Raw genomic sequence first — 25528 nt, forward strand, 5'->3', positions numbered from 1 at the left:
ACGGAACGTCACTTCCGCCCCACAGCGAAGCCGGTTTCCCTGCGTGGAGGGTTTACAGGAAGTGACGTCATTCAGTAAACAGCGGCCGTTGCAGAGGAGGCGCACGTGGTTTACTGGAGGTGAGTGTAAAATTCAGGACTGTAAAGAGACAGCAGTACGTGCCCGGTGTGGAGGCGGCAGACCTGTCCTCCGTGCACAGATAAGAACAGGGGAAGGTGTGCGCCTATATATATATATATATATATATATATATATAGAGACATATAGACACTGCGTGCTGGAGCCCTCATGGCATGGACTGCTGCGGGTGCACTAAGGATAGTGAGAATGGGGCTCACTGCAGGTGTGCCTACAATTTCAGAATCCGCCGCCATATGTGTACACCAGTGATAGCGCCGTATCTGACCATTATTGGGGTCATCAATTAAAACTGGTGCAATGTAGAACTGGCTTAGGTGCCCATAGCAACCAATCGGATTCCACCTTTCATTTTGGACATCTCTTTTGGAAAATGAAAGGTGCAATCTGATTGGCTGCTATGGGCACCTAAGCCAGTTGTACTTTACACCAGTTTGATAGATGACCCCATATTGTATGCAGCATTTTATAGTGGCTTTCTCCATTGCACGCTGCATCCCTAATTCTCGGTTGGCAGGAGACGACCATGATGTCTCCCCATAGACTTAGGGTGGCCAGATTTAGGCTGGATAGTCCGGTCTCCTGGCTCCCTGTCCTCCACGCTCTGATATCAGCGTGCACTGCAGCCACAGACTGACGGAGGTTCTCTCCCCCTCAGTCACTAGAGCCGGCCGACATGTCACTCTATGTCTGACTGAAGGAGAGGGAAGCGCTCCCAGCCCAGGCACAGCTCACTCTAGGTCTCTCGCCTCTCACCATTACTAGATGAGGGGGTGTGCTCTAGGATAGAGTACCTCAGAGCCCACCTACCGGTCATGAATACCTGTGGTAGGTCCTGATGCACTGACACTAATCATATCACCTGCTCAATACTAAATAAGTCCCGAAAACATAGCCGGCAGGTGGGCCCTGAGGACCGGAGTTGAGGGACAGTGGTCTAGGGTGTCCCACCTTCTTGGGGTTAAACAAGTGGTCACCTTACATAGACTAGACATGGCGGCAGTAGATTCTGCTTCCTGTCTGTCACTTATTTGCTAACAGAAAAAAATACCCCTATTAAAAATTAAATTTTACTGATCTTTTTAAAACTACAAAACTATCTATATGTTCTATTATCCAGTAACTACTTCACATATACCTAGCATCAATATCTCAATGTATAAAATCTTATAGGGTAAATGAGAAAACGGAGGGGCTTGTCTGTGCAGTGTTAAGCCCATCTCTACTTAGTCATGTACCGTAATCAGGAGGCACATACGGTTTTCCTTTTTCATAAATCTCTTCTCCTTGATGATCCAAGGGTTCTTTTATATCAGCATCATTTCTAAAGAGAAGTGGGGTCTTTGTATAAAGCCAGGTCAGCTGTCCCTGACCTCCCCTTTGTACTACCCCAGCCTACAAGCGGAGCACCCGCCCCGAAAGGGGTGACCCCACTTCTCAGTGGCTAAACCCTGAGAATCCCTTATATTTACCCTATAATATGCCAGGCTTCTTCTTTTCTGGATCCCAAGTCGCGTCCCAACGCGTTTCTCCAATGCCTATGGTATATTGGTTCATTAGGGGACCTTTGAATGGTGTAGGCTGAAGCAGGTAATCCTGCAATAGAATCCAGTAACCTTCCTTGATAGTTACATTAGAAAAAGTGGCCTCCTTAAAATAGTTTGCAAGACCCTATTTTGCAACTTTTTAACACTATTGTCGCACGCAGCATTTTAGGCTACTTTAACATCTGCGCTTTCCCTTTCCACTATTGAGATCCGTCATAGGATCTCAAAAACGGAGGAAAATGCTTCAGTTTCCCCCCCCCCCTCATTGTCAATTGGGACAAAACTGAACTGAACGGACTGCACCAGAATGTATTCCCTTCCGTTTGGTTGCGTTCCCATGATGCACACAAAAGCTCTGCAAGCAGCCTTTTTTGAGTGTCTCATGGGATGCGGAGCAAGAAACAGCATAAAACTCTATATGTAAGTCTATGGTGACGGATCCGGTTTTTCTGACGCAAAAGAAAACGGATCAGTCCCCAATTGATTTGCAGTGGTTTTAGAGATGGATCTGTCATGGCTATTTTAGAGATAATACAACCGGATCCGTTCATAACAGATTCAGCCTAATGTGAAAGTAGCCTTACTCCAGCCTCGCCAATTGTGAGTGGCGGGGACATGACAGGGGCCACGGCATCAGCCGCAGCATATTCACTTGCATTTGCGCCAGTTTTAGCCTTATTTATGACAAGGCGCACGTCTCTTAGTAAATTATGCACATCTTTCACCAGTGCAGAGGGGGAATCGCAGACCAGCGCAAAACAACGTAAATGATCCTTAGTGTTTCTGCAAATGCTCATCGGTTCTTGTAAAGGGAAATATAGTCTCACAAGATGGATTTTTCACAAATTTAAGAGAGAAAGTTAGTTTAGGAAAGGGGGGGGGGCAGCAGATAATCGGTGAACAAGGCATTTTTATCTGATGTTATATTACAAAGTTTCCTGTAGTCATCTGTACTATTCATCCAAAGTTGTGTAGAATGCTAGTTACCATTTAAACCCGTGCATCTGAATTCTGATGCATGGGACCAATGGATCACTGGAGGTTTGTGGACCTGATTTCTGGGTTGTGTCCAGCCCTGGTGTATCAGGTAGTGGGACCTCCTGTAAACGAGGGATTTCTCAGTGACTACCTTAAATCCTTTCTATAGGTGAGAGGCTCTCCTGCGTGTAAGGCTCACCATGGTGTTCTTCACCTGCAATGGCTGTGGTGAATCCCTGAAGAAAGCACAAGTGGAGAAACATCTCGTCAGCTGCCGGAGCTGTCAGTGTCTTTCTTGTATTGACTGTGGTAAAGATTTCTGGTATGTCCAACTCCAAAGTAGTTGTCAGATAGAGAAGCTTCTTAATCATAGCCGTGTTCACATCTGTGGCCGTTCCTTATATTTGTGTCTGTGATACAGGGGAGACAAGTATAAAACCCACCTGAAGTGTCTAACCGAGGATGAGAAATATGGCGGCAAAGCCTTTGAGGCCAAGGCCAACAAAGGGGATGTGAAGCAGCAGCAGTGGATTCAGGTGAGCGTCGGGCCTCATGGTAGAAATGGACAGGTATAAAAACCTATACTGGTGGCATATGGTCACCATGTATTACTGGGGAAACCAATCAAATTGCTTCTTCCATTTCAAGCAGACCTTTGGAAAATGAGAGCTTGGTGCTGATTGGTTGCCCTGGGCAAATGCTTTGCTTTTTCGTTCCACGGTTTTACAATGATTTACTTTTGTCTTCCCACTTGTATTACTAATGTTTTTGGTTTTCCAGAGAATCCATGAAGCGATGAAGAAGCCGAACATTAGTGACAATATAAGGAACATTTTAAGTAAGATTAGTACATATGAGAATGTTCCCAGAAAGAAGGCGAAATTCCAGGTAGGTCGCCGTCCTGTAATACTAAGCTGTGATGTCATATAATGGAGCAGTAATGTAGAAACCTTACTAGCAAGGTGGTGTGACCATTCCACCAACAATCCCGAGAACAGGGTGGGGGCGGTTACAAAGGGGTGGGAGGGAGCGGAATTTGTACAGATTTACGCCACAGTGGGGTGGTTTGCGGGTGTTTTGGGGGAAGGGATTACCAAAAAAAAAGACTGACAAAATACAGCCTCCTGAAAAATGGGGTAAAATTAGATCAAAAGCCATATGTACCCCAAAATGGTACCAATAAAAGAAGTAAAAAAAACTATAGCTCGTCTTGCAATAAAACAAGCCCTCACGCAGCTCACTTGATAAAAATCACCTGCTGTCTTCTTAAAAAATAGATTTGAATTTAAAATATGCAAAAAAATTGAACTTTTCAAATTGAATCTCCATTTTGAGTTCAATTCTGTGAAACACTTAGTGTTAACAAATAAACTTCCTAAATTCAACTTTGAGGGGTTTGTATTTTAAAATGTGGTGATTTATGAGGGGCTTCTGACATATAGATCCCTCTGGAGCTGAACTAGACCCTAAAAAAAAATTGGTTTTGGAAATTTTCTTAAACCCCTTAGTGACCAAGCTTGTTTGAGCCTTTATGACCAAGCGTTTTTCTTCCTTTTTTCATGGTCTCGTTCCAAGAGCTATAACTTTTTTTCCAATAAAACCCCTTTTATTAACCCAAAAAATGATTTTGCATTGCCACTTCACAAGACCCATAACTTTTTCATTTTTTTTCTATGGAGTTGTGTGAGGGCTTGATTTTTCTTTTTGCAACTTTTTTCATTGAAAAGCGTATTTTCAGTGGGAAAAAAAATCATATTTTTTATTTTATGGAATTTTTATTTATTTAATAAATGTGTATTTCTTTTCTATTTTTTTTTTTTTTTTAAACTACTTAAAAGTCCCACAAGGGGACTATAATATGCAGCATTTTGATTGCTTTTAAAATGTAATGAATTATCTCTATAAGGCATTACATTTCAATAGCAATGCTATTCAAAGATTGACCAGCAGGCTGCGCCAGAGAGGCACAGCCTGCTGGAGAGAACTGCAGACAGACTCGGGGCCCTGATCTGAAGCGAGGTAAGCTTCACAACACATTAGCACCCCGCGATCGCATTTTCGGGGTGCTGATGGGAGACAGAGGGAGTCCGCTCCCTCTGTCACCACTTTACGTGCGGCGGGCGCCATTGCGCCCGGCATGTAAAGGGTTAAACAGCCCGGATTGGCACTTCTGCCGGTCAGGGCTGTTAGAGCAGGGCCCCGGCTCTCATGTGAGAGCCGGGTCCGCGCTCCCCGCTTAGACTGGGCCGCCGTAAAAAAACGCGGCGGCCCAGCCTAAGGCCCCTTAGTGACCACCGTAAAAAGGCGTATGGGTGGTCACTAAGGGGGTTAAAAAAAAAACTTATTCGGAACCCTCTGGGCCCTCTAACATCCCCAGAAATTAAAGGGGTTGTCTCACTTCAGCAAATGGCATTTATCATGTAGAGAAAGTTAATACAGGGGCACTTAACTAATGTATTGTGATTGTCCATATTGCTGCCTTTGCTGGTTGTATTCATTTTCCCATCACATTATACACTGCTTGTTTCCATGGTTACGGCCACCCTACAATCCAGCAGCGGATTAAAACTAGGAAAAAGCGCCTGGCTCTCTGGTGACCGGGACCGTGGGAGCGCACATAGGTCAATGCTTTTTCCTATAGTGTGCAAGCACAACCACCGCTGCTGGATTGTAGGGTGGCCCTAACCATGGAAACAAGCAGCGTATAATGTTATGGAAAAAATGAATCCAGCCAGCAATGGAAGCAATATGGACAATCACATTACATTAGTAGGTGCCTTGTATTAACTTTATATAACAAATGCTATTTGCTGAGATGAGAAAACTCTGTTAAAAGTTTGTTTGGAAAATTATAACGTACTTTGTCTAGTAGAGAAGTTAAAATTTTCAAAATGGCACATTTCTAAAATATTCTTTTTTTTTTTTTTTATATGCATCATGAATAGACAATAATTGAATCACCTGGATAAGTAAAAGAATCCCACCGTTATTGCCAGATAAAGTGTCACATCAGATTTGAAAAGGGGCTCCGGCGTTTGGCCCAAGATGACTTTAGGTGGAAGGGTTAATAAAGAGGTTGTACAGGCTTAGAAAATAGTAAGATGGCTGCTTTCTTCCTGTCCATGGTTGTGTGTGGTATTGACGCTCTGCTCCACTGACGTGAATGGGGCTGATGAGTGGTGATACCAGCTACACCCTGTGGACCGGAGGGGTGCGGTTTTTGGAGGAAATCAGCATTGCCTTTGTAATTCTGGAAGCAGCTCTCCCGATCTATAACTGGAAGACTGCAGCACATACTGACTGTAGGCATACTCTCCCTTCAGAAGCCCTGGTGACAATGCCTATATAGGTAGCCATATTAATTGGAGCCCAAATTTCCCAAGCATACATGTACTAAGAAATATAATTTTTGAGAAGGGAGACTAATTAAAGGGGTATTCCGGTCATGTGAAGTTATCCCCTATTATTTGTTTTATTTTACGCACTTATATAGCGCTACCATATTCTGCCGCGCCTTACAGACATCAGCATCACGCTGTCCCCAATGGGGCTCACAATCTAAGTTACACAGGATAGGGAATAACTATTGAAACCCTTGAAAATAAAGTAAAGAGCAGGATCAATCTTATTCAACCAAGCAAAATGCCCGGTAGGATTGACCCAGCTGATTAAAATCATACCTTTTTGTTATGCCAATCAGCAGCTTCATTCTGGAGGGAAGGTACTTGTAATCTATATGCAGATGAGCAGTTAAGCGCTCTGGAGGCGGGGCCAAGTTACTCTGTGCACCCTTTGCTCCTCCCACTTGATAGGGTCTGGTTACTGCATAGTCCTGTCAGTCAGGAAGGAGGAGCAGGGGTGCACAGAGCGGCTCGGGCCCGCCTTCAGAGCACTTAACTGCTCATTTGCATGTGTACTTTCCCTCCAGAATGAAGTAACCCACCTGCGTTGCAGAGGTAGGCTTTTACTCAGCGGGGTCAGCCCTACCAGGCTTTATGCCTCATTTAATAGGGCTGATCCTGACAGATGCTTTTTAACCAGGTTTTCTTTTTTTTCCCTCTAGAATTGGATGATAAACTGTTTAAAAGTCCAGAATCAAGCCGTGCAGGATGCCGTGTGGGAGTGTTTCTCAGAGGCCACAAGTAATGTAAGTATTATTAGATCTGATGACGCAGCATAAAGACTAGGTTAATTCCTGCCCCATGTTCCGCTGCGGAATGGCATGTTCTGCAAATAATGATGTGTTGCAGTTTTTCTAAAGCAGTTTTATTCCATTCATTTGAGGGATGAAATCTGCAACAAAGTCCGCCCTTGTGTGTTTTCTGGCAGATTTTTCCGCCACGTGTGAAGGCACCCAGACACAACGGTTCCACCAGTCTTTGCAGTGACTCTCTGCTTTGGGGAATAGAGCCGGGAGGAAATACTAGAAGTTCCTCCCTTGAATAGATGAGACATTTTTCTTAAAAATGTAGTTTGGGGACTGTCTTTAGTGTTTTTATTCCATCGCAGTTTAAAATTAACGTTAACACTTGTTATTCGTTTTCTTAGCAAAAAGATAACGCTAATAACAATGCGCCAAAGGCATCTAACACTTCGGAGGCTCAGAGTAAATCTGAGTCTTCTGCAGCCACTGAGGAAACCGAGAAGAAGAGCAAGCGGGACCGTAAAGAGGAAAGGCAGAAAAAGAATAAAAGAGAGAAAAAAGATCTAAACTCAGAGGAGCCGCTGCAGAATGGCACAAAAATGAAAGGGAAAAAGCGGAAGATGGAAGATGAAGCGAATGGTGATGATGACGCCAATGATGAGGAGACTAGAGGAAAAAAGAAGAAGAAGAAGAAACAGCAGCAGCAGCGAGAATGTGAGGGGGAAGAGGTCTCGGAGAATGGAGAGGAGGAAGCACCTCGGCAAAAGAAGAAACGTAATGATTCAAAAGGTACAAGCATTGGTTTGAAGGGGTTTTTTGGATAGGCCATCTAGGGATGGGACGGAATGTATTTAACCACTTCAGCCCCGCTAGCTGAAACCCCCTTCATGACCAGAGCACTTTTTACACTTCGGCACTACACTACTTTCACCGTTTATTGCTCGGTCATGCAACTTACCACCCAAATGAATTTTACCTCCTTTTCTTCTCACTAATAGAGCTTTCATTTGGTGGTATTTCATTGCTGCTGACATTTTTACTTTTTTTGTTATTAATCGAAATGTAACGATTTTTTTGCAAAAAAATGAAATTTTTTCACTTTCAGCTGTAAAATTTTGCAAAAAAAACGACATCCATATATCAATTTTTTGCTAAATTTATAGTTCTACATGTCTTTGATTAAAAAAAAATGTTTGGGCAAAAAAAAAAATTGTTTGGGTAAAAGTTATAGCGTTTACACACTATGGTACAAAAATGTGAATTTCCGCTTTTTGAAGCAGCTCTGACTTTCTGAGCACCTGTCATGATTCCTGAGGTTCTACAATGCCCAAACAGTAGAAAACCCCCACAAATGACCCCATTTCGGAAAGTAGACACCCTAAGGTATTCACTGATGGGCATAGTGAGTTCATAGAACTTTTTATTTTCTCGCCCAGTTTCCTTGGGGGACACAGAAGACCTTGGGTATAGCTCATCTCCATAGGAGGCGTGACACTAAGTGAAGACTGTTAAGCCCCTCCTCCACAGCTATACCCTCAGCCTGGAGAGAGAGACTGCCAGTTTTTGCTTAGTGTCCAAGGAGGCAAGACACTCCCTGCTCTGCAGGGCTCTTTTCTCCTTGTTTAAATTTTTATTTTTTATTTTTATTTTATTTTTGTTCCAGATCATACAAGGGACAACAGAGACGCACTAGACCTCTCTGTTTCTCCCGGGGTCGAGCTGCGCCAGTGCCGGTCTCCCGCACTGCTGCCTCCCCCACAGAAGGCAAGGTGGACCAGGGCAGCCCAGCTCCCCTGCATCCCGCCAGCGCAAGGGTCGCCCGCACGCCAAGTCCCTCTTCCAGCGTCCTGCCACTACGGTGCCAGAAGCTGAAGGGGCGACCCTGCTGGAACTGACCGAGGGTGAAGACGGCTGTGGTAAGAGAGAGGCTTCTCCAGCCCTACGTCCCCCCCCCCTTTCTCCTGCGTGCTGGACCCCCATACTGGGGCCTCTGGGTGCTGCAGGGCGGCTGTTCCCTGCTCCCTCTCCTCCCCTTCTGACCTCCATCAGAATAGGTTCAGCCGCATTGCCCCCCTTCTTCCCTTGGGGGGGCGGCGTCCGGTCACCTGAGGGCCGGATCGTGCCCGCGGTTGATCATTCATCTGCCTGCGTTATCTCTGTGCATTAGGCCTTGCACTCAGGGCGCTTTGTCATAGAGTGCCAGCTCTTCGTCCCAGCGGCTCCCTATCTGGCCCCCCATTCCTTACCAGGTGCGCTGTTCAGGGCCTGGGGCCCGTTCCTGACTGCAGGGGTGTAAGGCCTCGCCTCCGGTCCGCGGTGTGGGCTCCTGTGGCCGGCATGTACAATCCGGCCGGGCGCTGCAAATTTTGGCACAGGTTTTTAGGCCTGCTGGGCCGCACCTCCGGCACAACTTTCCGGGCCCCTGACTCTTCCGGCCCGCGGGGTGGGCGTCATTGCATTCCGGTCGGCCGGGCGTCACAAATTCTGGCCCAGGCCTCGCGGCCTGCTGGGCCGCAGTTTCGGCGCTCCATCCGGGCCCCTGAATCTTCCGGCCGCGGGGTGGGCTCCCGCGCCCGGTGTGTAATGCGCCACTCTGGCTCGGGTCCCGGCCGGTACATTGAACACTGTGCGGCCTCGGGCGCCGCAAAAATTTAGGCCCCGGCTTCTCGGCCTACTAGGCCGCAAAATTCCGGCCTCTGTTGGAGGGGGCGGGATCTTCTCCAGGCGCGAATTCTTCCCGCCTGGAGGTCCCCCCGCCCCCAGGGGATCGCAGCATCGCCCCCAGGCCGGATCCTTTAACCCTTTGGCTACTGGCCGGCTCCCAATGGGACTGTTTGGCTGGCCCTCCTTTCCTCAGAGAGCCTGTGCCCCTGTATGGTGTCCCCCTGCCTGCCTCAGGGAGGCTGTGTTATCATTATAAGAAATGGAGGAATAACGGAGTAGTTTCTTGTGGGCTGCGCAGGACGCGGCAGTCTCATCTCAGTAGTGCTGCCTGTATGCATGCCCCCCCCTTCCATGAGCGGCATGTAGCACTCCCTTGCTGCGGCTCTGGCTAGGTGCCTGTTCTCCTTTATAGGCAGAATTCGTCACCCTCTCCAGTTGTGGTACCTGCCATGACCCTCCTTCCTAGGTTGGATACGGCACTCTCCCTGGCTGCGGGCTGGCCTTGTGCATGACCCCCTTAGGCGGATTACTGCGCCCTCACCAGATTCGGTGCGGGCCATGTGCACGACCCCCTTCCATAGGCGGAACGCTGCACTTTCCCTGGATTCGCTGCCGGCCATGTGCATGACCTCCTTCCATAGGCGGAGTGCTGCACCCTCACTGGGTCCGCTGCCGGCCATGTGCACGACCCCCTTCCATAGGCGGAACGCTGCACTTTCCCTGGATTCGCTGCCGGCCATGTGCATGGCTTCCTTCCATAGGCGGAGTGCTGCACTCACTGGATTCGCTGCCGGCCATGTGCATGACCCCCTTCCATTGGCGGAATACTGTACTCTCACCGTGTGCGGTGCTGGCCAGGTACATGACCACCTTCCGCAGGCAGGACGCAGTACTATCGCTGGATTGGATTCACTACCAGCCATGTGCATGACCACCTTCCATTGGCGGTATGCTGCACTCTCATTGGCTTCACTGCCGATCTTGGGTATGCCTCCTTCCCTCAGGCGGCATATATACACTCTCACTGACTGGGGTTGTTTCTCTCGCCGGTAAGTTGCTGGCCATGTGCATGACCCCCTTCCATGGCGGGGTGCTTGCGCTCTCGCTGGATCCGTTTTCAGCCATGTGCATGACCCCCCCCTTCCATGGGCGGTGTGCTGCACTCTCACTGGATTCGCTGCCGGCCATGGGCATGCCTCCTTGCCGCGGGCGGCATACATACACTCTCGCTGACTGGGGTTGTTCTCTCACCAGCACATTGCTGGCCTTGTGCATGATCCCCATCCTTGGCGGTGTGCTCGCACTCTCCCTGGTTGCGATGCTGACCATGTGCATGTCCCCCCCCCCCCCCCCCCCCTTCGGGGCGGCATCCTGCACTCTCGCCGGATACGATGGCCTCTAACAGGGGTGGAATGCTTGCACTCCTATTGGATACGGTACTGGCCTTGTGCATGACCGCCCCTCGTTCCATGGGCGGACTTTTGCACGCTCACGTGATTCACAGCTGTCCTTGTCTGTGCTGAACTGGTACTTGTCCCCATTCATTGGCGGAGTAGTTGCACTCTCACGAAATTTGGTGTTGGGTGGATTATTGCACAATCATTTGATGCTAGGATAACCCTGTGCATGTCCCCCTTTCACTAGGTGGACCTTCTACATTCCTGTTGGATACCGTGCGGCCATGTGCATGACCCCCGTCTAGGCGGAATATGGTATGTCCTGCTTCTCTGAAGTGGGTACTGGCCTTGGGCGTCGCCCCCCTTGTTGGGGCGGGCCTTGCACTCTTGCCGACTGCGGTGTTTGCCAGGTACATTCCCCCTTTTCTGGGTGGACTGCTTGCGTTCGGTCGCATGCCGTACTAGTCTTGTGCGAACTCCCCTTTCGGTTGCACTTTGCTCTTCTGTGGATACTGGGACTCTGTGACTGTCCCTCTTCGCTGAGTGATGTTTTGCAGTGAGCGGACGTTCTGTGCGCTCTGTGCGTTGTTTGGGCCGTGTATGCCTTTTCCTCCTGTAGGTGGTTGGCCTTCTCACTGCTTTCGGGGCTGCTCGAACGTGTGCCTCCCTTCCTTGCCGCTGGCCTTGCACGCTCTGAAGAGATCATTCTATCCACCTGTTCCGGATGGGCCCTACTTGCCGTCTACTGCACTGAGCTGGGTGGTACTCGTTCTCTAGTTTGGATTGTATATTGCGGTCCCGTTGTGACGGTGTCCACCATGTTCGTGGGCTCTTCCACCTGGGTTGTGTTTGTGGTTCCTAGAGGCGTACCCATTCGTCCTCCCGCAGCATTGCTTCCCTGCGTAAGCGGTCACATGGTCAAGAGTGCTGTTCGCAGCGCCCCTCGGATTCTACATTGACTCTGGCGGGACTACGGTTCCCTCGCCTACTACCATTTTCTCCTCTTCGGATGCAGTGTGGTATGTGTCCTTCCTATTGGCGCCTTCTGCGCTTCAGTCTGATCTGCTACCAGGTTCGGGACGCTCTTCTCGGGAAGGTCACCCAGCTTCTCTTGGGTTCTGCTCTTGAGCTGTCCTATGGCTTCCCTGTTGCCCACTCCTCCTTTCGATTGGAGGGTGTTTTGCCGGCCTCTGTCTCGATTGCTTTTCTCGCAGGCTCTGTTTTGTCTCCCGCTCGGGGCATATCACTCCGATTGTGGCTTCTGCCTCTGGGGAGCGCATGGTTGTTCACTTGGATGGTTCCGGTGTTCCTTGTGGTCTCATACCGTCTCCCTCATTCTCACTGGCAGTACTAGCTGTTTCCGGGTCTACCGCGTTCTGTCCTCTCGCTGGGTGCAGATTGCGTTTTTCCATTCTGGGTAATGGTCCTGCTGTGAACTTACCTTCTCGGTACCTGGGAGGACTACCTTTCGGTCGAGATTGTCCTTAGATCTCCCGCGCCGAGACTGTAGAACACCTTCCTTGGTGACTGCGTCGACATGGAATTTAGCCTGTTGGGTCCTGGCATCTGTCTGATGCTGGGTGGACCCTTTCAGTTCCTTCCGTCTGTCCTAATGCTACCCCACTCCGGGTGGATGCGGGACGACGTTGCTCGGGGGCGACGGGATCGGTTTGCCGACCTTTCGGCCCATGTTACTGGTCTGCGCCTGATCACATTGGGTTTTCTCCCGCTCGCCCAAGCGGTTCCAGCGGGCACGCTAGTCGTCGCTCCTGGCTGTGCTTTGTCCAGGGTCTGTTGTAGGACTTAGGGTTTTTTTGCCTGGGGTTCTGTGGGAAGCTGGGGTTCCCCCACTCTGACATTCTTTCTCCATGGTTCTGTCTTTCTCCAGTCCGGCCTGGGACTGGGACTGGGACTCTGTTGCTTGGCATGTCGAGTGTCGGCGCTGTCCTTCCTCTTTCAGCATTCCCCAGCCCTCTGGGCCTGTCATGACCTCCTTCCTTGGAGCGGCTCTTGGTTTCCTTTGTACGGCCCTCCGGTACCGCCCTGGGGACTACATACTGTGCTCTTGGCGCTCCAGTCTTTCCCTTGGAGCCGTTACAGAGGTTCTCTCTACTCCTTCTGTCCTGTACGGTTGTGTTTCCGTAGCCATCGTGTCTGACGGGTGTCTGAGTGGCGACCCGTCTTGTTCCGAGTCTTATGTCTTTCCTCGGGACGGGGCTGTTCTCCATCCCGTCTTTTCCTTCCTTCTGAAGGTGGTGTTTGTCTTCCCCGGGAACGGACACTTCACCGGTTGGAAGTTGTTTGGGCCTTTACAGTTTGTACTTGGAGATCTCCGACTCTTGTCGACGTTCGGTCTCTTGTGTTTCTGGAGGTCCGCGCACGGGGTTGACGGCCTCCAAAGGTGCCTTTCCTCCGCTTTCTCAGAGTAGCTATTGCTGTGGTTGCCGCACCAGGGGCTGGGTTATGCTTTTGGTGTTACCGTTCCTTTCACCAGAGCGGTCGGTGCCTCCTTTTTTGCAAGGCGGTCACTGTCTTCCTTGCACTCCTCCTTACCGAGTTATTCGAGGTGCATGCTCGGGCTTCGGCGGCTGCTGCCTTGGGCCGCCTGGTCTGCAGGCGGTGGTTTCTTGATGCCTTCGGGTGCTTCGCCTTGGTGCTGTGGTCCCTCCCCTCTTGGACTGCTATTGAACGTCCCAAGGTCTTCTGTGTCCCCCAAGGAAACTGGGCGAGAAAACGAGATTTTTGTATAACTTACCAGTAAAATCTCTTTCTCGCTCTTTCCTTGGGGGACACAGCACCCACCCATTCTTGTTTTTTCTTTACACGGTTTCCGAGTTGTTTTACCCGTTGGGTAGTTGGCTTGTTGGTTCCATTTTTGGACTTTGCCTTTTTTCACTACTTGGACACGCAACTGGCAGTCTCTCTCTCCAGGCTGAGGGTATAGCTGTGGAGGAGGGGCTTAACAGTCTTCACTTAGTGTCACGCCTCCTATGGAGATGAGCTATACCCAAGGTCTTCTGTGTCCCCCAAGGAAAGAGCGAGAAAGAGATTTTACTGGTAAGTTATACAAAAATCTCGTTTTTTGTCACAAGTTAGCGGAAAATGATGATGATTTTTTCTTTTTATTTTTTTCTTACAAAGTCTCATACTCTTCTTTCCAAAATGGGGTCACTTGTGGGGTAGTTATACTGCCCTGGCAATTTAGGGGCCCAAATGTGTGAGAAGTACTTTGCAATCAAAATGTTTAAAAAATGACCGGTGAAATCCGAAAGGTGCACTTTGGAATATGTGCCCCTTTGCAGCCAAGGTGGGCAAAGGGGCACATATTCCAAAGTGCACCTTTCGGATTTCGCAGGCCATTTTTTACACATTTTGATTGCAAAGTACTTCTTACACATTTGGGCCCCTAAATTGCCAGGGCAGTATAACTACGCCACAAGTGACCCCATTTTGGAAAGAAGACACCCCAAGGTATTCCGTGAGGGGCACGGCGAGTTCCTAGAATTTTTTATTTTTTGTCGCAAGTTAGTGGAATATGAGACTTTGTAAGGAAAAAATAAAAATAAATAAAAATCATCATTTTCCGAAGTACCTTGCAATCAAAATCTGTAAAAAATGACCGGTGAAATCCGAAAGGTGCACTTTGGAATATGTGCCCCTTTGCCCACCTTGGCAGCAAAAAAGTGTGACACATCTGGTATCGTCGTACTCAGGAGAAGTTGGGGAATGTGTTTTGGGGGGTCATTTTACATATACCCATGCTGGGTGAGAGAAATATCTTGGCAAAAGACAACTTTTCCAATTTTTTTATACAAAGTTGGCATTTGACCAAGATATTTCTCTCACCCAGCATGGGTATATGTAAAATGACACCCCAAAACACATTCCCCAACTTCTCCTGAGTACGGCGATACCAGATGTGTGACACTTTTTTGCAGCCTAGATGCGCAAAGGTGCCCAAATTCCTTTTAGGAGGGCATTTTTAGACATTTGGCTCCCAGACTTCTTCTCACACTTTCGGGCCCCTAAAAAGCCAGGGCAGTATAAATACCCCACATGTGACCCCACTTTGGAAAGAAGACACCCCAAGGCATTCAATGAGGGGCATGGCGAGTTCATAGAAATTTTTTTTTTTTTGCATAAGTTAGCGGATATTGTTTTTTTTCTCACAAAGTCTCACTTTCCGCTAACTTAGGACAAAAATTTCAATCTTTCATGGACTCAATATGCCCCTCACGGAATACCTTGGGGTGTCTTCTTTCCGAAATGGGGTCACATGTGGGGTACTTATACTGCCCTGGGTTTTTAGGGGCCCTAAAGCGTGAGAAGAAGTCTGGAATATAAATGTCTAAAAATGTTTACGCATTTGGATTCCGTGAGGGGTATGGTGAGTTCATGTGAGATTTTATTTTTTGACACAAGTTAGTGGAATATGAGACTTTGTAAGAAAAAACAAACAAAAAAATATATATATTTCCGCTAACTTGGGCCAAAAAAATGTCTGAATGGAGCCTTACAGGGGGGGGGTGATCAATGACAGGGGGGTGATCACCCATATAGACTCCCTGATCACCCCCTGTCATTGATCACCCCCCTGTAAGGCTCCATTCAGACTTCCGTATGATTTTTACGGATCCATGGATACATGGATCGGATCCGCAAAACACATGCGGACGTCTGAATGGAGCCTTACAGGGGGGTGATCAATGACAGGGGGGTGATCAATGACAGGGGGGTGATCAATGACAGGGGGGTGATCAATGACAGGGGGGTGATCAATGACAGGGGGGTGATCAGGAAGTCTATATGGGGTGATCAGTGGTTACTAAAGGGTTAATAAGTGACAGGGGGGGTGTAGTGTAGTGGTGTTTGGTGCTACTTATTACTGAGCTGCCTGTATCCTCTGGTGGTCGATCCTAACAAAAGGGACCACCAGAGGACCAGGTAGCAGGTATATTAGACGCTGTTATCAAAACAGCCGCTGGCAGGCTGGAGATCCACTCGCTTACCTTCCGTTCCTGTGAGCGCGCACGCCTGTGTGCGCGCGTTCACAGGAAATCCCGGCCCTCGCGAGATGACGCGTATATGCGTCGTCGTGCGCAGGGCTGCCGCCTCCGGACCGCACATCTGCGTTAGGCGGTCCGGAGGCGGTTAAAGGGGTATTACAATCTTAGACAATGGGGGAATATCGCTAGGATATGCCCCCATTGCTGCGACCCGCACCTATATCGAGAACTGAGCGGGGAGCGCTGTGGCTAGAGGACCCCGTCCACCACCAAGCGCTAATTCCCGCCTCTCCCATAGAAGTGAATGGGAGCATGCTGCGGCTCCATAGAAATGAATGGAGGGCGGGTGCGCAGTGCGTTCACTTTCGGGGCTCTGTTATCGATATAGGTGCGGGTCCCAGCAGTGGGACCCGCACCTATAAGACAATGGGGGCATATCCTAGCGATTAATATGCCCCATTGTCTGAGATGAGAAAACCCCTTTAAAAGCCTTTTCAGCTTATAGGTGTGGTTCCCATAGACTACCACACTACAGTATTACAGTCCATAGTGTAAGCCAACTTTCTCCAACTTGTGGCTCTCCAATTGTTTCAGAACTACAACTAGAAGATGAGTTAATGATGAGAGTTGTAATTTTGCAACAGCTGGAGAGCCACAGACTGGAGATCACTGGTGTAAGGCTTATATTATACGAGGAGATCATCAAGGCGATTGTCGGAAAGGAAGCGTTCCTTTCCAGCAACCGCCTGCTCGTTAGTGTTGAAGACATGCAGTGATCTCCTCCCCAGTATGGGGAGGAGAGATCCCTAATGCCATCGCTCGACCCCATACAGAATCATTGTTTGCCGCCAGCAGATCGTGATTGCACAGCACATCTGTCGCCAACAATGATTTTTAAACCTGATGAAAGATTCCAGTTGTTCGTTCATCAGGTAATCGATGGCAGTATTACATTGTTGCTTCTCCTCCCAAAAAATTTAAAGTTGTGCTTCAAAATACCCATAAAACTACAGCCCACCCCACAACAAATGAGCCCTTACATGGCTTTGTAGACCAAATCTAAAAAAAAAGACGATATATGCGTGACAAACTTTACCTTGAAAAAAAAAAAGCCTTTATACGGGTATGTGAACGGAAAAGTAAAATAGTTATGGCTCTTGAAAGGTGGGTAGGAAAAAAATAAATAAAGTGAAAAAAATTAAAATGCCACCAAGAGGGGTTTAGAAAAACATGGCTGTGTTTTTGTAAGAACACCTGTCCACAGGTTGTGTGTGGAGTTGTAGCTCAGCCCTGTTCACGCCAATGGAACAGCTGCAGTGCCAGACAAAAGCCATGCACAGGAGTGGCGCTGTTTCTGGGACATGTTTTCTGTCTTCTGCCGCCACTAGAGGGAGCTTGCTGCATACAGTGATATACACGAAACTCAATAAGAACAGTTCCCTCTCCCGCTCTGACTCCATAAAGATATAATAAGAAATCTGATGGGAAAGAATTTTGGGCCTTAAAACCGGGTAGTGGAATATTGATGTCTGATGGGTTGTGGTGCAACTCCCACCAATGATCAGTTGTTTAAAGAGATTTTGGCACTCCTGACAGCTAAGGTTGAGCGAATCGGGTTTAGATTGCTGTATCCAAACCCCGATTCTTTTAATAACGTTGTTAAGAATATGGTCTCCGTCCTACTGTAAAATGTATTGCCTCTGTGGAGGTCTTTCCGAAGGTTCAGCAAGTATCGCCTCTGCTTAGAGCCGAGTTCAGCTGGGTATTTTGATACAGTAATTTATGCGAATAAACAAACTGACATGTGCTAGAGGCAAGATGAGGTAAGTCTCGCAATATTTGCTGAAACTTCAGAAAGGCCTCCGCAGAGGCGATACATTTTACAGTAGGGCGGAGCCGATATTCTTAATGTAGTTTTTTTAAAAATTGGGTTCGGATACAGAAATCCGAACCCGATTCGCTCAACCCTGCACAGCATACCAAACACAGCACCGTACATTGTATAGTGGCTGTTCTTGGTATTGCAGCCCAGGCTCATTCACTTAAATGCACATAGGTCATGTGACCGATGAACGTGATGTCACTGGCCTAGGAAGGGCTGCAGCCTCTTTAAACAGTTCATCGGCAGGGGTGTCGGAAAAAGGACACCCAGTGATGAGATATTAGTGGCCTATCCTAAGGACACGTCATCAATATTCTGCTCCTAGAAGACTACTTTAAAGGCAGGGGTTCACTTTAATCTGGGCATACTGCACACCATATACAAGCAATGGAAGTAAACCAATTTATGCCCTGCGGGAACCCTGTTGAAATCCTACATGGCTGATTCTTTTTCCCCTACGACAGTAAATCTGCAGACAGGGTCCATGAGGTCATTGGCTGATTCTGCTGAAAGCAGCATGTGTTATAGTCCTTCCTATTTCGTACTTTGATATACAGTTGCATGCTGAGTACAATGATTCTATAATGACCGCACAAGACAGAGATCACGAGTTCCTGCCTCAGCAGAGCCTGAAATTATCTCTGACTGATGCTATTGTTCTCTGCTCCTCTATATGACAGTGTACGTCAGCTTGTATCTGCAGGCCACGTCTCCTTGTTCCTGGTCACTAGATAATCCGCAGGAGAGGACGTGCACTCCTCTATTAAATAGGATACCCCTAGAATATGGGACCCCCCACTAATCATGAGAAAGTAGGGGCTCATCTCAGATTTAGGCCTCCTGCACACGAACATGTGCTGCGAACAATACACGAACATAGTCCGTGGGGCAGCGGATTGCGGGCCCATTCACTTTAATGGGTCCGCGATCCGGCCGTTCTGCAAAAAGATATGACATGTTCTATCTTTTTGCAGAACAGAAGTACAGGATGAAACCCCACGGAAGCACTCTGTAGGGTTCAGTTCCGTGCTTCCGTTTCGCATCCGTGATGCGGAATGCACGCGGAACTGTGCCCGTGTATTGCGGATCCGCAAATGCGGTCTGCAATATGGCCACAGAGCGCACACGTTTGTGTGCAGGAGGCCTTAGTGCTGCATCTCCTTCACCGTTCTCCTTGCACAGAGGCTTCCCAGCCACCCGTCTCGCACAGATCTTCAGCAGAGACCCATTCGAGTGAATGGGACCAGCTCCAGTTCCCCTCCACCGATAGGGGTGCAGCTGTGCAGGGGAAAACAGAACAGGGGGAGTGCTGAATAGTCAGTGTCTTTGATGTACTCAAGATCCTAGTGATATACCGTCATCATTTTATCAGATGCGAATAACCTAAACATTTTATGGTCCCTCTAGCTACTACGTGATCTAGTCACTGAGCTCAGATCTGATGGATATGTTCATAGATCCCTGTAGCAACCAGCGTCATACCCATGCCCAATACCAGTGACCGGTCTGTAACACAAGCTACATAACCACAAGTAATATACACATGTACACTGCAAGTTGGGGTTGTCTCTCTTTATATAAAAACTCAGGCAACCCCTGTAAATGGCCTAAAATAACAAATTGATGCTCACCTGTTTTCTCCTCTGTTCCTTCTTGCGCTGCGTTCTGGGCCTCACCACTGCTACTTGTTTTTCTGGCTGCAGTGGTAACGTTCTGTGCTGACAGGTCACTGCTGGCGCCAATCACTGGTCTCAGCAGAGACGTGGGTGAGGCCAGTGATTGGCTGCAACAGTGTTTTGTGCACAGAACGTCACTGCTGCAGCCAAGAGGATGGCGTCATCAGCGAGAGGACCAGAGCACAGCGCTCAAATACACGGCAGAGAAAACGGGTGAGTATCTACTCATTTGTTATTTTAGGCGACTAACAGGGGTTGCCACGAGTTTATATATAACTCGGACAACCCATTAAAAGGGGTTGTCTCCCGTCAACAAATGACATTTATCATGTAGAGAAACTAAATACAAGCCAGTTACTAATGTATTGCTTCCTTTGCTGGCTTGATTCATTTTTCCATTGCATTTATACACTGTTAGTTTCCATGGTTACGACCACCCAGCAATCCATCAGCAGTGGCCGTGCTTGCAGACTATAGGAAAAAGCGCCATCTGATGCGAACCCCCACAGTCCTGGCTACCAGAGAGGCCGGCGCTTTTTCCCTATCGTGTGCAAGCACGACCACCGCTGCTGAATTGCAGGGTGGTTGTTACCATGGAAACGAGCAGTGTGTAATGTGATGGAAAAATGACTCAAGCCAGCAAAGGAAGCAACATGGACAATCACAATACATTAGTAAGTGCCTTGTATTACTGTAACTTTCTCTACATGATAAATGCCACTTCCTGAAGTGAGACGACCCCTTTATGTAAATATGGAAAAGATATAAATTTTTTGAGTTTGTGGAACTATGCTATCCATGGTTTAATTCTTATTGTTAAATGCCTAATGCGGGTTTTACAGTCCCCACGCCTTTGCTTCATTCTGAGGAGTTTCGGCACTTGTATCCCACTGGTCAGAAAGTGATGGCATACCCTGGCAATCTACCATCACTTCCAGTGTTGGGACACCGCCTTTAGGATGGCATGCTCATGGCTTCATTGGGGTGAGCCTCGACATCCTACATGGTGAAATCTCATATGCTTGCTGAATATACTGCCATGCCTCTTGGGATGCATCAAGCCATTTCCTGTTGCCGTTTCATGACTTTTTACGCCACACACATGCGTCTGTGCCTTTGTCTATGGAAAGTTGTTTCTTTGCCATCACGAACTGACTTATTCAAATCCACATTGATTTTATTTCAAGGAGAAGTACAGGAAGCGGAGGCAGACGAGAACGGGGCTGATGACGATGGTGAAGAGGACAGCGGGAAAAAGGGTAAAGGCGGATTTAACGTCATGCCACCGACTCCGGTGTAAGACTGGCATACTGCTCGTCGCTCAGCAGTTATGCCTCTTGATGCAGTAATATATATCCTCGCATTCAACAGGTTCAAACTGTAGGAAAGCTGAGCGGCGAACCCAGTGGGGAGCGGTAATTGTGACCGCATTGGTCATCGCCCAGCTTCCCTAGCTAAAATATAACTAAGAACTTGAAAGAAGAGAGAACAGAACAGATCAGTGAGTGATTTTTCAATTCTTATGTTTGCAGGTAAATTCAACTGGAAGGGAACAATCAGGGCACTGCTGAAGCAGGCTCCTGACAACGAACTGCCTATCAAGAAACTCCGGAAAAAGGTAACCTAGACTCGCCAGGCTTGTAGTATCTTGAGTCTGTATTTAAAGTTTACCTCCTTCCCTATCTGACAGGGCACATGGAGAGACGCTGTGTGGTACAGTTACCAAACAACGGCCAGCAGGTATCGTGTATGGGTCCTGTTTCAATTAATAGGACCCAAGCATGATGCTCACTAGCCGTCATACCACCGAACCATGACTGCTTGCCCTTAGAAGGCTACTTTCATATCTGCGCTTTCCCTTTGCGCTATTGAGATCCATCATAGGATCTGAATAGCGGGGGGAAGGAAAAGCTTCCGTTTTGTCCCCATTCATTGTCAATGGGGACAAAACTGAACGAAACGGAGTGCACCAGAATGTATTCCGTTCCGTTTGGTTGCGTCCCCATCGCAGGTTTTTTTTCTCTGACGCAATAGGAAACGGATCCGTCTTGGCTATTTTAAAGATAATACAACCGGGTCTGTTCATAACGGATGCAGACAGTTGTATTATCATGACGGAAGCATTTTTGCTGATCCATGACTGAGGTGTGAAAGTAGCCTAAGTCAGAGCTGTCAGTTCTTTATGGAAAAGCAGAGAAATATGATGACTTACACATGCACTATTCTTATTTTCATGCGGTAGTTAGTTATTTGACTGGCAGTCGGCTATGAGAGAGACCATGTTAAAGGGGTTACAGTGTCCAAAGTATTTTTCTCATCCGTATCATTGGGGGACACAAGCTTGACCATAGGTATAACTGTTGCCACTAGGAGGCGAACTCTAAGCACAAAAGTGTGAGCTCCTCTCTTTAGCTATACCCTTCCTACAGGGACTTGGCTAAATCAATTTTAGTTTAGTGTCTGTAGGAGGCAGACATCCCTGCTTTGCTGGTCTGCTAATTTTCTTCCATTTTATTTTATTTTTTTAAAGAGGGATTTCAGGCAGTCCTAGCTGCCTGCACTCCCACCCAGGAGACGGGATACCAGGGGGTCCCCAAACCCACTTCTCCTTTACAGTCTCCAGAAGTCAAAGAGGACCAGAGGTTCCTAAAGCCTCTGCATCCCTCCATCCTTCGGATAACCACGGCCACCCACTACAGGTCCCCTGCTCTGGTGTAGGAGCCCTCCCCAAGGGGCCACACACCGAAGGTCGTGATCCGGCTGGAGCCAGAAGGGCAGAAGAAGCCGGACGAGTAAGTATTTCTCCCCCCCTCAGGTTACATTGAGCGATTCCCCCACAGAGGCTTTGTCCCCTCCATGCGCCTTTTTCCTGTGATGGGGTAGGACTGGAGCAGCCTCCGGTGCGCAATGCCCCATCTCCTCAGGGCCGTTCCTTCTTCTCTGTGTTTCCGGTCTTCTGCCCCACAGTGGCCACTGCTAATTGAGGCCCCAGCTTCTTTGTGGCATACTCCCACATCGACTCCCCGCGGGTTCTTTTCTCCCGGCGGGCATCTCAGTTCGGCCGGGGCTTTAGCGACATGTCTTTTACCAACGACGTGGCGTGTGGTCACGCGAGGAGCACTCCCTCCCAATCTACACTCTGGAATTAAGAGCGATTGGTCTCTCTGCTGCATTGGACCGACCATCTCTGGGGGCGTCCGGTTCGAGTTCAGTTCGACAACTCCATGGCTGTGGCGTACCTTAATCACCAGGGCGGAGCCCGACAGCCATGGCGGAAACAGCTCTGATTCTCAGCTGGGCGGAGAGCCATGTTCCGGCGCTATCGGCAGTTCACATCCCCGGCGTCGACAGCTGGATCGCCGACTTCCTCGGCCGGGAGCTTCTTGATCCCGGAGAATGGGCTCTTCACCCGCAAGTTTTTCTATCCATCTGCGAGTGATGGAGTCGGCCGGATGTGGATCTCATGGCCTCTTGCTTCAACCACAAGGTCGAGAACTTCGTCCCGTGGTCCAGGGATCCCATGGCCCTGGCGTGCGACGCCCTAGTGATCCCGTGGAGTCAGTTCACGTTTCCTTACGTGATCCCTCTTCCTCTCAGTCCGCGTCTCCTCTGGAAGATCAGGTCCGAAGGTCTGCCCGTCATTCTCTGCCCCCGATTGGCCACGCTGAATGTGGCACGCATCTCTAGTCGCCCTCCTCGCCGACGAACCCTGGCGTCTTCCTCTTCGGGAGGACCTCTTGTTGCAAGGACCGATCTTCCACCTGAATTTAGAGTCTCTACATTTAACGGCATGGCTGTTGAAGCCTCCCTACTAATGGTTCAGGGTTTCTCGGATGCTGTTGTCCAGACCATGATTCGTGCCAGAAAGCCGTCGTCTTCCCGAATCTACCACCGGACCTGGAAGTCCTACTTTAGTTGGTGCGAGCGTCACCACCTGTCTCCAATTCGTTTCTCTTTGCCGCGACTTGTCTGTCCTGCAGTCGGGCATGGACTTGGGGCTGGCTCTCAGCTCCCTCAAAGGGAAAGTTTCGTCTCTTTCCATTCGTTTTCAGCAGGGGGTCGCACATGCTGCGCTCCCTTTCCGTCCTCCGTTGAATCCTTGGGATCTTAATCTAGGGCCCAGCGCTCTCCAGTCTTCACCGTTTGAGCCTTTGCAGCATGTGTCGCTTCGCTTCCTGTCCTACAAGGTGGCCTTTTTGCTGGCAAAATTTTCCATCCGTAGGGTGTCGAACTCGCGGCTCTTTCCTGTCGGTCACCCTTCCATTAGGACAAAGTAGTCCTTCACCCCCTGTTCAGTCCTTCCTTCCGAAGGTTATGTCGGAATTCCATCTCGATGAAGAGATCATTCTCCCTTCATTTTGTCCTGACCTGTCACGTCGTTCCACACTCTGAATTTGGTACGAGCCGTTCGCATCTATCTGTCCCAGACGTCATCTTTCCGGCCGACGGATTCCCTGTTCGTCATTCCAAAAGAGACGAGGGCTGGCTGCATCTAAAACTTCCATTTCCCAATGGATTCCTTTGGCCATTGTGGAAGTGTACCGCATCAGCGACCGGGCCCCACCCTTCCTGGTTACTGCTCATTCTGCTCGGGCAGAATTAGCGGTGCATCATGGGGCTTCGGCCCTTCAGGTATGCAAGGCGGCTACCTGGTCGTCTTTGTCTTCTGACACTTCTCTGGGGCGTAGAGCTTTGCAGATGGCGGTTCTCTGATTGGCCAGAGGGCTTCTTGTTTATGCCCACCCTTGGGACTGTTTTAAACGTCCCATGGTCAAGCCTGTGTCCCCCAATGATATGGATGAGAAAACTAGATTTTTGTACTTGCTGTAAAATCTGTTTCTCTTCTGTTCATTGGGGGACACAGCTCCCACCCGTTCTTTCTTTTACGGGCCTCGTGGCCTGCGTGGTTCTGGGTTTGTACATAGTTTGGTTTTCCTGTTTTTTGTCTTGCTTCTACTGCTTTTGCACCAACTGTTTTAGCTTAGTCCCTGTAGGAAGGGTATAGCTGAAGGGAGGAGCTCACATATTTGTGCTCAGTGTCGCCTCCTGGTGGCAACAGCTATACCCCATTGTCAAGCCTGTCTCTCCCCCCCCCCCAATAGAACGGAAGAGAAACAGATTTTACGGTAAGTACAAAAATCTAGTCATTGCCTATCCATTCTACAGAATGCCTACTAGTTACCATCGCAGATGTCCTGTTGCAGCCATGTATCTGCCATTTGACGGCGGAATTGGTCAGATCCACCCTGACATTTCTGGTTATTCTCTTCTAGGTCATTGCACAGTATCACGCGGTATCTTCTGAGCATCACAGATCTGAAGAGGAGCTTCTCGCCACCTTCAACAAGAAAGTTCAGAACAATCCAAAATTTAGAGTATTAAAAGAAAGAGTAAAGCTAATGAAATAAGTCCAAATGTAGTTAACCAGAGTTCTAGTATACTGTTCTCAGCATTGTTCGTTGTTGTATACTGTTTTATATGAGCCCAGGCTAAAACAAAATGTTGAGTCATCCTACCCCTTTTAAGTTAGGAATTTCAAGGTGGGTCTCCATCTAAATTTATGACACAGTTGATGCATCAATAAGACAAAAAAAAATATTAAAAAACCAACTAGTTTCTTTTCTGTCTTCTGTATATGTAGGATGTATGGGCAGTGTTATCAAGCTTCGTAGTGCCAGATTTGGGAAGGTTTACAAAGAAAGGGACACTGGGGGAGATTTATCAAAACTGATGCTGATGAAAACTGGTTTAGTTGCTCATAGCAACCAATCAGATTCCACCTTTCATTTTCCAAAACGGCTCTGAAGAAAGAAAGGTGGAATCTGATTGGTTGCTCTGGGCAGCTAAGCCAGTTTCCGTTTGCATCAGTTTTGATAAATCTCCCCCGTATTGTATTTGACCTTGTGGATATACTGACGATGCTGTGCCTGTATGTTTTTTCTTTTTTCCATGGTTGAGAGGGTTGGTACAGTTTTGGATTGTTGGGATACTGTCAAATTTTTACGGACGCTTTACATTGATTACTGATTTTATATGAGGCTCTGATATTTACACAGTTTCCATGTAAGTATGAATTAAAGGGTTTTTGTCACCTGA

The 25528-nt window shown here is 48.4% G+C and overlaps 1 protein-coding gene across 1 annotated transcript; it reads left to right on the forward strand.

Annotated features, from left to right (window-relative positions):
- Window positions 1–33: 33 nt before the first annotated feature.
- Window positions 34–25050, forward strand: LYAR (Ly1 antibody reactive). The gene is made up of 9 exons (XM_044296340.1): window positions 34–119; window positions 2833–2985; window positions 3085–3199; window positions 3444–3551; window positions 6727–6810; window positions 7212–7596; window positions 20620–20691; window positions 20965–21050; window positions 24706–25050. Exons 2-9 carry the CDS (start codon window positions 2864–2866, stop codon window positions 24838–24840), a joined length of 1107 nt encoding a protein of 368 aa, XP_044152275.1. The 5' UTR covers window positions 34–119; window positions 2833–2863; the 3' UTR covers window positions 24841–25050.
- The last annotated feature ends 478 nt before the right edge of the window (window positions 25051–25528 follow it).

This window comes from Bufo gargarizans, chromosome 1, assembly GCF_014858855.1.
Source record: "Bufo gargarizans isolate SCDJY-AF-19 chromosome 1, ASM1485885v1, whole genome shotgun sequence".
Classification (NCBI taxonomy): Eukaryota; Metazoa; Chordata; class Amphibia; order Anura; family Bufonidae; genus Bufo; species Bufo gargarizans.

Bases quoted from the DNA above. Each gene is read 5' to 3' on its own strand.
- LYAR (XM_044296340.1), top strand. From the start codon at position 2,864: ATGGTGTTCTTCACCTGCAATGGCTGTGGTGAATCCCTGAAGAAAGCA. The intron at 3,552-6,726 runs GTAGGTCGCCGT...TTTTCCCTCTAG, and splicing joins GAAAGAAGGCGAAATTCCAG to AATTGGATGATAAACTGTTT. The intron at 7,597-20,619 runs GTACAAGCATTG...TTTTATTTCAAG, and splicing joins GAAACGTAATGATTCAAAAG to GAGAAGTACAGGAAGCGGAG.